The sequence below is a fragment of the Giraffa tippelskirchi genome, chromosome 8 (assembly GCF_054371585.1).
Source record: "Giraffa tippelskirchi isolate mGirTip1 chromosome 8, T2T-mGirTip1v1.2.pri, whole genome shotgun sequence".
Taxonomy (NCBI): Eukaryota; Metazoa; Chordata; class Mammalia; order Artiodactyla; family Giraffidae; genus Giraffa; species Giraffa tippelskirchi.
The window spans coordinates 120144130-120157459 of NC_137282.1; the positions used below are offsets into that span (position 1 = coordinate 120144130).

The 13330-nt window shown below is 39.8% G+C and overlaps 1 protein-coding gene across 8 annotated transcripts in view; it reads right to left on the minus strand.

The window, feature by feature from the left end:
- The window catches only part of ZNF451 (zinc finger protein 451), a 95582-nt gene that overhangs the window by 50792 nt on the left and 31460 nt on the right, over positions 1–13330 (minus strand). For all 8 annotated transcript variants that reach the window (XR_014062017.1, XR_014062019.1, XR_014062018.1 and 5 more), the window contains 3 exons: positions 11522–11633; positions 7533–7683; positions 6294–6420 (listed from right to left, as the gene is read on the minus strand). Coding sequence is in view for 5 of the 8 variants with exons in the window: in XM_081519734.1 (XP_081375860.1) it covers positions 6294–6420; positions 7533–7683; positions 11522–11633 (390 nt within the window). In the remaining 3 variants the exon portion in view is untranslated. The remainder of the gene's footprint in view (positions 1–6293; positions 6421–7532; positions 7684–11521; positions 11634–13330) is intronic.

Consider the following 13330-nt stretch of genomic DNA (forward strand, 5'->3'; position numbering starts at 1 on the left):
TTAAATTGTTTGCTCAACAGAATAAAATTGTGATTCCACATAAAATTTTATGGGAATATACCTTAATTGCAAAAGTATAGCATATTTGCAAATATCTTCCACAAACCAGGAGAAGGAATGGGAAATACGATGTCTGGTAAGTTAAAGTACTCAAATCCCTTTTACCACTGTATTTCCAGTCACATTAAATCAAAATGCATCATACAAATTAGAACCACAATAAGATACCACATCATTGACACCCCTAGGATGGCTATTTTACAGACAGATAATAAGTGCTGGCAAGGATGTGAAGAAACTGGATCCTACACACATTGTTAGCAGGAAAGCAAACTGATACCCTGCGCTGGATAACAATTTGGCAGTTCTTTAAAAACTTAAGCATAATAACTGAATGGCCCAACAATTAGGTCATGAGAGAACTAAAAACATATGACAACACAAAGACTTGTACATTTGTTTCTATCAGCATTATTCATAAGAGTCGAAAGTGGAAATAACCCAAGTGTCCACCAGGTGAACTGACAGACAAAAGTGGCATGTGTCCACACAATGGGATATTATTGGGCCATAAAAAGGATGAAGTGCTGACACATGCTACAACATGGATAAGCCTTGAAAACATTATGGGAGGTAATGTCTGCTCACCCACAACTGATGCTGAGGCGCCCTTGGGCTTACAACAGGTCCTCCACCACCCCCCGCACCAGGAGGGAGAACAGCTGCCAGCTCCCTGGGGACAGACCCACTGGATAGCCTGAATGTCAAAAAAAGGCTAAACACTTGCTGCTCAAAGTGTGACCCAAAGACCAGAAGCGCTGCCATCACTCAGCAGTTTGTTAGAAATCTTGATTCTAAGGCGCAACATTCACCTGCACTTTAAATGACTGGTGTGCAGTGAAGTCTGAAAGGCGCCAGTCTAGACAGAAGACGCTGGAGACAGAAAGGGAAGGGGAGAGAGGCAGAGGTAAGCGGTGGACAGCGTCGGACTTCACTGAGGAACACCCTCTTTAGGAAACAGAGTGCACAGGTAAGCAATCTAGCGACCTCTTCTGGCTCATTTATGATACGCAAGGACAACCCAACGCACACTAGCTCATTTTGAGTCCTTGTGACGGACACTCCAAAGAATAAGCAATAAAAAGCCTTTATTAAATACTGTATGTCAGGCCCTAAGTGCTTTATAACATATTATGCTTTCTCTCAACAATTCTGGATGAAAGTGTAACAATTTTACTTTAGAGATGAAGAACTAACCTCACAGATGTGCCATAACTTGGTGAGAACAGACAGTTAATAAAACTGACATGGAATCCAGGCTTGTCTGACACCCAAGACTTTGCTCTCTTTCACCATACTGCCTCCGGGAAGGCTGAATATTACAAAGTTACTTCCCAGAGAGATGGCAAAAGGAAGGGCAAAAGAGCATGGGACGAGCAATTACTAGAAAGAACAGAAAACTAATGAAATTTGGGAAAACACGAATGAGAGTGAGTATTCATTAATTTTAAAGGTTGAAATGCCTATTCAGATTTATTGAAGGAAAAGGATAAATATACTTACAGCATGGAATAAAAAAAAAACCATGCCCTGAAGGAGCTCTAGTTCTGAAAAGGGCAGAATACTAACGACTCAGTGCAAATGATTCAAAACTGTGTGATGAAGTTGCACCATTTCCCCTCTTCTCCCCCCACCTGGATCAGGGCACTTGATAGCCCTATCATTTCTTTCTTCATGGTGTCTTTTGGGTCCACTTTAAGGTCTTTATTCTAAATACCCTTATCTAAGTAAACTCTTCTCTCATCTCCAAGCTACATTACTGCCAAAGTGACCTAAACTGGTCTCTTTGTCCATATCTTTGAATTCACCCTCAACACGGGTGCCGTTCCAATACCACTCAGTCTCTGGTGTCCACCCTCCCCACAAAAAGGAGAAGGAATTTCGTTCTCGAATTAAAGCACTCTAACTCTGAAGACATAAGAATTATTTTCATCAGGTCACATCCTACAAGGTGCCAGGACCTGGTCAACATCAAGTTTAAATCCTGTGGCTGTGCAGTGCAGTTACTACTTAGTGGGGATCCCCAGGACCACGCCCAGGGCTGGGGTCTGGCTGGGACTTACAGAACTTGGGGGACAGCTGTACTCATGGCTATGATTTATTAGAACGAAAGGAAATAAAGGGGAAGGGAAAGGCACACTGGGCACAGCCCAGAGGAGCGAGGCTTACGAGTCCCAAGATCCTCTCCATGGAGACGAACAGAACACACTTGACAATGAACACCAGCTTAAAGACCCAGAGCCCACCGTGGGTGACTCAAGTCGGTGGAGGGCAAAATCCACCACAACATTGTAGAAATGACCCACAAACTGCAGAACAACTATACCAAATAAATCCTCGCACTGTTAAGAAAGTGCTAGGACCCACAACAGATTTCCCAACCTGGGGGTCTGGCAAAGGGACTAAGAACCCACAGGGAATTTGACTTTGGAGGCCAGTGGGATTTGATTACACAGCTTACACTGGATTGGGGAAGCAGACTCTTGGAGGGCACAGAAAAACCTTGTGAGCACCAGGACCCAGGAGAAGGGAGCAGTGACCCCACAGGAGACTGACCCAGACTTGCCTGTGAGTGTCCAGGAGTTTCCGTGGAGGCGTGGGTCGGCGGTGGCCTGCTGCAGGATCAGGGCACTGAATACAACAGTGCATGCACAAGACAAGGCAGAGGAACCAGAGGTCAAATTGCCAACATCCACTGGATCATCGAAAGAGCAAGACTTCCAAAAAAACATCTATTTCTGCTTTATTGACTATGCCAAAGCCTTTGACTGTGTGCCTCACAATAAACTGTGGAAAATTCTTCAGGAGATGGGAATACCAGACCACCTGACCTGCCTCTTGAGAAACCTGTATGCAGGTCAGGAAGCAACAGTTAGAACTGGACATGGAACAACAGACTGGTTCCAAATAGGGAAAGGAGTATGTCAAGGCTGTATATTGTCACCGTGCTTATTTAACTTATATGCAGAGTACATCATGAGAAACGCTGGGCTGGAAGAAGCACAAGCTGGAATCAAGATTGCCGGGAGAAATATCAATAACCTCAGATATGCAGATGAAACCACCCTTATGGCAGAAAGCGAAAAAGAACTAAAGAGCCTCTTGATGAAAGTGAAAGAGGAGAGTGAAAAAGTTGGCTTAAACTCAACATTCAGAAAACTAAGATCATGGCATCCGGTCCCATCACTTCATGGCAAGTAGATGGGGAAACAGTGGAAACAGTGACCGACTTTATTTTTTTGGTGTCCAAAATCACTGCAGATGGTGACTGCAGCCATGAAATTATAGACGCTTGCTCCTTTGAAGAAAAGTTATGATCAATCTAGTAGCATATTAAAAAGCAGAGACATTACTTTGCTGACAAAGATCCATCTAGTCAAAGCTATGATTTTTCCAGTAGTCATGTATGATGTGAGAGTTGGACTATAAAGAAAGCTGAGTGCCAAAGAATTGACGCTTTTGAACTGTGGTGTTGGAGAAGACTCTTAAGAGTCCCTTGGACTGCAAGGAGATCCAACCGGTCCATCCTAAAGGAAATCAGTTCTGAATTTTCATTGGAAGGACTGATGCTGAAGCTGAAATTCCAATACTTTAGCCACCTGATGCGAAGAAGGGACTCACTGGAAAAGATCCTGATGCTGGGAAAGATTGAAGGCAGGAGAAGGGGACGACAGAGGATGAGATGGTGGGATGGCATCACTGACTCAATGGACATGAGTTTGAGCAAGCTCTGGAAGTTGGTGATGGACAGGGAAGCCTGGTGTGCTGCCGTCCATGGGGTCGCAAAGAGTTGGACACGACCAAGAGACTGAACTGACTGAGGGCAAAAACCACCACAATATTGTAAAGAAATTATCCTCTAATTAAAATTAATTAGTTAATTTTTTAAAAGAGTTCAAATTTTTAAGTGAGAGTTCAAAACTAAAAAAGAAAAAAAATAAAGACTCAGTGCCCAGGGGCTCAGGTCATACCTACCTAGTACAGACCAAAATGCTATAACCCCACATGGAAAGCAGGTGTTGAGCATAAACCACACCACCTGCAGCTACAATTCAGGCACAAAGAGCCACTCACCAGAGACTCACTGGGAAACTGCCAATTTCAAGTTTCCAGACAGCAGCTCAGGGCCAACCTCACAAGCAAGTCCGTCTGAGGATGGAAGTCTCAGGCCTGCTGTGTACCCTGCGCTCTGCTTGCCCCTGTTCCCTACTCGCTATTCTCTGCAGGCTCCTTTCCACACCTCGTCCCCTCTATCTATCCAAATCCAAGCCTGGAAAACCACTTCGCCCCCGCAGTGCTCTGCCAACCTTTCCAGCTTCTCCTCTCCCCTTCCTCTGAACCTGTTTCCTCTGACGATTACCACGATAGCTTATTCATTCCAGAGCATATGGATTCCTCTCATACCACAGCCACTCGTCAGGTTCCTACAAGACACAGGCTCCCCAAACTAATGATGGCGTATGCAGCAAACTCACCGCCAAGACATAGGCTCCCCAAACTAATGATGGCGCATACAGCAAACTCACCGCCAAGAGGCACGTCTATTCTGGGAACACAGAACTCAACGAGAGACGCCCGAGAGCACAAGTCTGCCCTTTCTGTGTGAACCTGCACAGAACCCAGGGTATTACCAACATGACGTTTCAAGTATAGGTCACAGACTAGCAAATTCAGAAAATAGGGTTTAAAGGAAAACCTTACTAGTCTTTGGACATTAGCATCTTACTATTTCAAAACCTAATATTTACTCAGCTAATATCTGAAGTATGAATTTTCTCAGAGGCTTTTAGCTACAAGGATATTTAAGGTGTTATTGTTTATAATGACAGAAAAATTTAAATTAATACATCTAATAAGAAATTAAAAGAAAGGCTTCTCTGGTGGCTCAATGGTAAAGAATCCACACTGCCAACGCAGGAGACACAGGTTTGATCCCTGATCCAAGAAGATCTCACAGGCCGCCGAGCAACTCATCCTGCAGCCAGATACATCTCCTGAGCCTGTGCTCCAGAACCCGGGGATCGCCATCACTCGGCCCACACGCTGCAACTCCTGAGGGCCCTGCACCCGAGGGCCCTGCTCTGCAGCAAGGGATGCCACTGCAGTGAGAAGCCCACTCATAATTAAAATTAATATAATCATATAGAATTCCATTCACTTATTTTAAATGTACATACTGATTCAACAGTTAAACATTTATGTTTACAACACACTGCTTTTTTAAATTATGAAATGATTTAGATACCTTATCCTATATAAAAATATTTACATATGGAGAAATAGCAGAAAGATATACATAAAAATGTTAATAATGCTTATCTCTGTAAGTGACATTAGAGTGATTTCCCAGTGGTTGCCAAGGGGGAGAGGGGGTGGAGACGGGATGGATTGGGAGTTTAAGGTTAGTAAATGCAAACTATTATATTTAGAATAGATTAAACAAGGTCCTACTGTATAGCACAGGGAACTATATTCAATATCCTGTGATAAACCACAATGGAAAAGAATATGCAAAGAACTGTCTATACATGTATAACTAAATCACTCTGCTACACAGTAGACATTAACACCACACTGTAAATCAACTATACTTTAATAAATTTTTTTGAAGTGGTTTCTTATTTTCTTTCTTTTTTGTTAGTATTTAAAAACTTTTCCAGAGTGAAAACATCACACAATTAACATTTTATAACATTAATAAGTGAGATACCTGCTAATAATATCAAGTCTGGTAAACACTTATTACAGGGCTCTTTATCACACTGAATTTGGTATTATTATGAATCAATCTCATGTCCCTTGAGATTTCACACAATGAGTCATGTAACACGACCTTTTAAATACCAGATCTCTTAATACCAGCATTAATAAAGGTATCATCATTCACTACATGGCGCTGACATGTCAACCAGCACTGAACAGCAATGTCCTTGAGAATACCATTCCGATTTTCATGTGATTAACCCACAGAACACTGTGAACAAAGTAAGTCAATTTCATAGAGCAATTCAATAAAGAGAAGGGTTTCAGTGATAATCTTTAGGACTGTTAGCTTTCAGCTATCAGAATTACCTGCCCACGGTAACATTCCAAATCATTTTATTTATCATAGACAATCACAATTTTGATCCTTATGTGCATCACTGTGGACTGCAAGCTTAAGAACAGCAAGAAAACACCCCACGGATCTCTAGAAAAAGAATACCTATTCTTAACTTAGGATATGTTCTTACCTTAGCAAAAAGGTGATCCTTATATTGTTGCTGAGTAACAAAATTTTTATAACAGACTACACAAGCAAAGGAACTGATGAAAGGTCCATGCAGTGTAATTGTTGGATCACACGGAGAGTGGTCGAACCTACTTGGCAAAAAAGAGGTAACATTAGAAAATCTGACATATTCTAGGGGCAGCACTGTGTTGCTTCATTTGTTAAGTTAGGTACACACATTCAAGCCTTTACACTTTTTCTACTGAAGTATTAAATAATGTTCTTTATATTCAAGAAATATCAAGTGGCTCTCATATGCCATGCAATCTCTTGAAACTTAAAATTTCAAAAAAGTACTCAAGATACAATAAAATGGATTTAAGCATGTTTTGCCAAATTAGTAAACTTCCAGTCTAAAAACTGTACAGCGATCATCTGTTTCTTCTTGCAAGGAACAAAATAAAAGTCACAAATAATTGTAAATGAATCACTGGAATAATAATGTCATGTCACAATTTCTGGTACACACCTATTTCCTAAAAATGGTTTTTAATTCTTTTAATGTCATTTTAACCATTTAACCAATCTGTGTCATTGAAAACTGCCTCAAAGACTTTTTTAAATTAAAAACACTTAAAATACAGCTATCTGTAGAATACTGAACCCCTCTCCAGAAGGCTCTCACAGCAGGGTCAGGCATAAGCAGGGTAAGACATGTGGAGAAGGTCAAGAGCTTCAAACTCTCAGCTCCCCTCTTCAAACTATAAGAAGGGGAGACTATGAAGATAAGGACTATTTAACTCCTTTAATATTACCTTCTCTTGATATTTACTTTCTCAAGCTCTACTATTCAAAATTCAGTAAATTATGGATCTCATAAATAGAACATTTATTATTAACTTTGCTACACTTGGTTTGCCTTTAGCATTTACTTTGCAATGACATATTATCTTTCTTTAGGCTAGCCCACATATCTATAAATGCTTTGTGTCTCTTAAAATTTGCTAACGGGCTGGATTTCTCTAAAACTGATCCAAACGTACATCAATGCAAAAAGTCTGGTCAGAATTTTATGAGACATATTAGGAGTGAATATCACTAGAATAATCTGACTTTAAGCCTCCAAGGAAGCCTAAGAAACGTAAATTAGAAAAAATTATATCGTTAAGAGTTTGGAACATAAAGCTACAATCACAATGGCAGAGGTGCCTCATTCTCTCAGTTCATCTTCAGCACCCACTGTTCTGAACATCACACTTACCTTTTCAAATGTCCTAAGAGAAGGTGCCCATTATCAAATTCCTTGTTACAGTGCATTATGGGACATGAAATTGGTTTCCCAGGTGCTCGAATTTGGCTTCCTCTTCGGAATGAACCTTTTGTTCCAGAATTAATTGTGCCTGTTTTGAGTCCTGCATCATCGGAATATAAATTCTTAAGTTCCTATTTCAGGTAACTGTCCTTTGGACTGGTAATCAAAATTATGAAAAAACAATAAAAAAAAACACTGGGCAGTATCAAATGGGTGCTCCTACTTGTAATTAAGCGCTTACAAACTTTCTTATAAAAGATATAACAACCTACAAATAAATAGCTATTTGGGACAAGGAAAGCCATTAAGATCTCCCAGTAATATTATGTTGAGTAAAAGAACTGTTCCCTTAAGTTCAACAGCCAAGAAATGTCAAAGATGTTATATATTAGAAAACCAGTTGCTCTACAACCCCTGTATCTGCCTCCCTTCTGTTCATTTATATAAGTTGGCAAAGATTTTTTCTTCTAATTCTTATTTTCTCTTTTAAGTATCTTACACACATTATAAGGTTCAGTTATACAGGCTGTAACTGAGATGGGGAGGGAATGGGGAGGACAAGGGCAAGGAGAATGCCCTCACCAGCCCTTTTATCTGGTGAAGATTATCCCTTTCTGTCATCATCTTGGTCTTACAGTCACACAAGTTTTTCTAGCCTCAGCCAAATTCTGTTTCCAGGCAAACTCCCAATGCATGTTATACATGAAAAATTTAGAGTTATGTTCTATAAACAAAGAATTAAAAAAGTGCTAGGAGGATTCTGATATATAGTTTGGTTATTATTATTTCTTGTAACTTGTTTCACTCAAATACTTTGAATATTTCATATAACAAAAAATTGTATATTTATCTTTATGGCAATTTCTACCAAGTCCCTAAGCATTTAACTAGAATAAAATGTTATACCTTTAACATCATCTAGTTAAATCCCGAAAGAGTTATCTATGTTGAAGGTTTCAATGCTCTTCTGTTTATGGAAGAAATGCCTCTATTAAATGCTGTCAAAATGTTTATAAATGTGTTCTATCAATAAACAATGACTAACATACCATTAGTCATATTCAAAGAGGCATTAATGACAATACATCTTTTTTGCTTTAATTTTTTAATGCAGTCAGAATTAGAGTAATTTCTACTGTCCATCCACATTCCAGGTGTTGCCTACTAAGACCTTTAGTTAGCTATAGAGGTTCTGGATAAAAATTAAAGTGGAGAAAGCAATCAATTAGAAGAAAATAAGCTTTATCCAAGGAAAGGCAAAATACAGAGAGATTTAAACAGCTCTTTTCCTTAAATAGTATAGCGTGTTGTTTTTAAATTACTAAGTATTCAAGTGTGCGGAAACTGGTCTAACTATAAAGTCTATAAAAAAGTTGGATTTCCAAAGCTTGAGTAATTATAAATAATGTACTTAAACTATTTCTAATCAAAGAACTGAATTAAAATGGCTGGATACTTTGAAATAGACTGAATGGAGTCCCCTAATGCTACTGAGCAGTATAATCTCACTTTTTATAATTGACAGCACAAAGACATCTCTGTTTTCCCTGGCTCTACACTCCTCAAAGGAATGGCAGCACAGCCAAGCCCAGCCCAGGGCTAAAGCAGCTATGCCAGCGAGAGCCCCCGGACCTCAGTGCTACAGTGTGGCAGGGACCAAGCAAGAAGACAAACAGCCACATACAAAGAGTGTAACTAAAGACCTTAACTCACAGCACAAGCTTATCAGCCATGACCTGAAGTGACCTACAGTACCACATCTTGACAAGAATTATAAAGACAGTTAAGTGACTCATTTGTTCTCACTTGACCCACTCAGAAAAATATATACTCAGATGCTCATGAATTCAATTTACAGTGAATTAAAATATTCTGACAACCTGAAAGCCAGAGATTAGGCCTAAAGGGATATGTTACTGGCCCAACAATCATTCTAGACAAGACTTGAAAGTGTCAGCTTCATATGAAAGAAACAATTTTACAAGAGATCTTGCAAGCCTTGCAGTTCTACACCATTTTTGTATCAAAATCTTCCCAAATCTATAGATGCCCTAGCATTACCTCTAGAGGCATGTATTTAAGACTCCCAGGTGATTCTGATATAGCTAAGGACAGCAATTTCCAAGTAAACTTTTCTAAAGTAGGTCTGGAATACCAAACAATTTTTTTGTTTAGTTGAATGACAGTCACATTTGGAACATCGTTCTAGGCTTCCGTTCTGTGTTCATATGCAAATGCTCATTGCCCACTCTGGTATAATATTCAACCAACACTTATTGGACATCTCTGTGCAGAACCTTCTTCTTAGGCACTGACACTAAAAAGGATTAATTAGGCTTAGCCTCTGTCCCCATAAAGCATATAAATCTAGTAAAAGACACAGACATGTAAACATATCTGCTAACTGCTACTGCTAAGTTGCTTCAGTCGTGTCCGACTCTGTGCGACCCCATAGACAGCAGCCCACCAAGCTCCGCCATCCCTGGGATTCTCCAGGCAAGAATACTGGAGTGGGTTGCCATTTCCTTCTCCAGTGCATGAAAGGGAAAAGTGAAAGTGAAGTCGCTCAGTCGTGTCCAACTCTCAGCGACCCCATGGACTGTAGCCTACCAGGCTCCTCCGTCCATGGTATTTTCCAGGCAAGAGTACTGGAGTGGGGTGCCATTGCCTTCTCCGGTAAACATATCAATCCAACGCAACAGGGTAAAAACTATAGGCGAAAAATGAATAAAACACTGTGGCATCGAAGACAGCTGGGCAATCAAACTTAGGCAGACTAAACAATCTAGCACCCTCTAGTACTGAATATAGTACTCGCCTGTGGCTAATCCCACGGGCAAGTAAGAAAAAAAGGAAAAGGTATTTAAGAGGAAGGATAGGGCAAGGGGGAACTTTGCCAGGCACATAACATACTGGGAGATAAGAAGGAAATGCAGTGTCAGGGAGTAGCCAAGTGTCAAAATACCTACAAATTATCGGAATTATTTTAAAAGTGGCAATTTGATTCTGTTCAAAGAAAAGCCCTCTGAAAACTTAGAACAAGATATCCAGGTTCAAAGTTGAGCACTGCATACATAGATTATTTCTAAAACTTTTTGCAACTAAACTTTTGGCTGGATTAAATCCACAGCTAAGGTTTCTGTGAGTAGCCCAAGCCTCTGAGGGCTCAGTGGGTCTTGTACAGACAGGCTAGAAAAGCTGCCATGATGGGACTGTCCTGAAAGGGTTAGTCGCTCAGTCGTGTCAGATTCTTGCGACCCCATGGACAGCAGCCTGCTAGGCTCCACTGTCCATGGGATTCTCCAGGCAAGAATACTGGAGTGGGTTGCCATTCTCTTCTCCAAGGATCTTCCCGACCCAGGGATCGAATCTAGGTCTCCCACATCGCAGGCAGATTCTTTACTGTCTGAGCCACCAGGGAAGCCCCAAGGGACTGTCCTACTGGCTCAAAAATTTTACCAAATTATCTGGTGGAAGGAAAACGCTCCACAGTGACTCTTCCAGGAATCTCAGGTCTGTAGAGTTAGTAATGAAGAAGCTACCCACTGCTTTAGATGAGCCTCACATGTCAACACTTTCAACAAAATATCTACATAGGTTGCATGGACAAATAAATAGGTAAATGCTAATCTTTTCCATCTCAGCTTAAATTCCATTTCCTTACAGAATCCTGACCTCAAATAACCTGTTACATACCCTCACATAGCCATATGTACTATTTCATGTAGGACACACATGAATGAATAAATGAGCAATATCTAATCAGCTCAAGGATCACTTTTATTCAAAATACACTTTTACCAAAATAGGAAGACAACTGGTAGGTAAAACAGGCCTCCAGTTAACTAAATTTCAATACTTTATATACTTACTAGCAACTGAATAAACAGACACAACGCCTTAAGGCTTCAGGGAAGCCTCTGATCTCTAAAGAATACCTGGCATTTTTAACCACTGGTCCACACACAGTCTTGCTGCTTCTGTATCAGAATGTCCTCGAATAAATTCCAATTCTTGTAACCCATGAGCATGCTGAAAATCGATTTTTTCCTAAAGATATTAAGAAAAAAATCAATTAAACTGTGATTACTAATCTTGTTTCCTTAAGAAAATGATTTTGTCACAACAGTGATCAGAAAATACTGATTATCCTTTATCCCTGTAACTCCAAATCTAGAACTCTATCCTAAGGAGTTAAGTCAAACCAAAGTTTCCTGCTCTAAATATTGACATTGATCCCAATGCCATCTATATTTTCACAAAGTTTGCAACAACTTAATCTCCAACAACAGGGTACTGTTTTAAGTCAATTATGGTGTGTACATTTCATGAAAGTCATTAGGAACACTAACCAAACTTTTCAATGAATTAGGAGTATACTTTTGATATCAAATAGGTTACCAAATAGTATTAAATGAATAGGGTCAAATATAAGCAAAGATTATTTCAAGCTATATGTAATTCTGCCTGCAGAGAGGGAAAAAGGCAGAAGATAAATATGGTAAATGTCAATGGTTATCTCTGGAATGGAAATATGAATGATTATTTTCATCTTCACATTTTAAAACATTTTTTTTCAAATTTTCCACATGTAGTCTGAAGTATATAGAAGCCTATTAAATATCTGTTCAATGAACAGTGTAAGAGCAGACACTCATTAGTACTTAATATGCACCAGTACAAAACATCTACTGCATCTAGATCAAAGGTTGGCACATTTTTTCCATAAAGGGCCACAGGATAAATATTTAAGGCTCTGTAGCCCTTACAGTCTCTTTTGCAACTACTCAACTCTGCTGCTGCAGCACAAAAGCAGCCATAGATAATATGTAAACAAATGGGCATGGCTATGTTCCAATTAAACTTTATTTACAAAAACAGGCAGTGGGCCAGTGCCAACTACTAAACTAGATGCTATACGGTCTCTAAATCTTTCTAGTTATGTTACTGATAAATCTATTTGCATACTTTAATCATGCTGTATCTATAGGTTGGTACAAAAGTAATTGTGGTTTCAGACCATGAATTTTAAATCATTATAACGAGGCTCAACACATCTTTATTAATAAAAATAGGAACCATTACAATCAACACATTTTTGCCAACAAGAAATGTTTGTTTATTCCTGTAGTATAAAAATCCCTGCTTTGGGATTCAATGAACTCTTGGGAAACATTTTCTGCCTCCTGCTGGTTGTGGAAGCGTTTTCGCTGCAAAAAGTTGTTGAGATGCTTGAAGAAAGTGGTAGTCAGTTGGTGAGACATCAGGTGAATATGGTGGATGAGGCAAAAGTATGCAGCCCAATTAGTTCAACTTTTGAAGTGTTGGTTGTGCAATGTATAGTCTGATGTTGTCATGGAGAACCAGGCCCCTTTCTGTTGACCAATGATGGCGGCAGGCACTGCAGTTTTCAGTGCATCTCATTGATTTGCTAAGCGTACTTCTCAGAGGTAAGGTTTCGCTGGGATTCAGAAAGCTATAGTGGATCAGACTGGCAGCAGACCACCAAATAATGTTCATGACCTTTTTTTGGTGCAAGTTTGACTGTGGGAAGTGCTTTGGAGCTGCTTCTCAGCCCAACCACCGAGCTGGTCATCACTGGTTGTCATAAAAATCCACTTTTCATCACATGTCATAATCCAATCAAGAAGTGATTCATTGTAATTGCATAGAATAAGAGAAGACACTTCAAAACAACAATTTCTTTTTATTTTGGTCAGCTCACGAGGCATCCACTTCATTGAGAT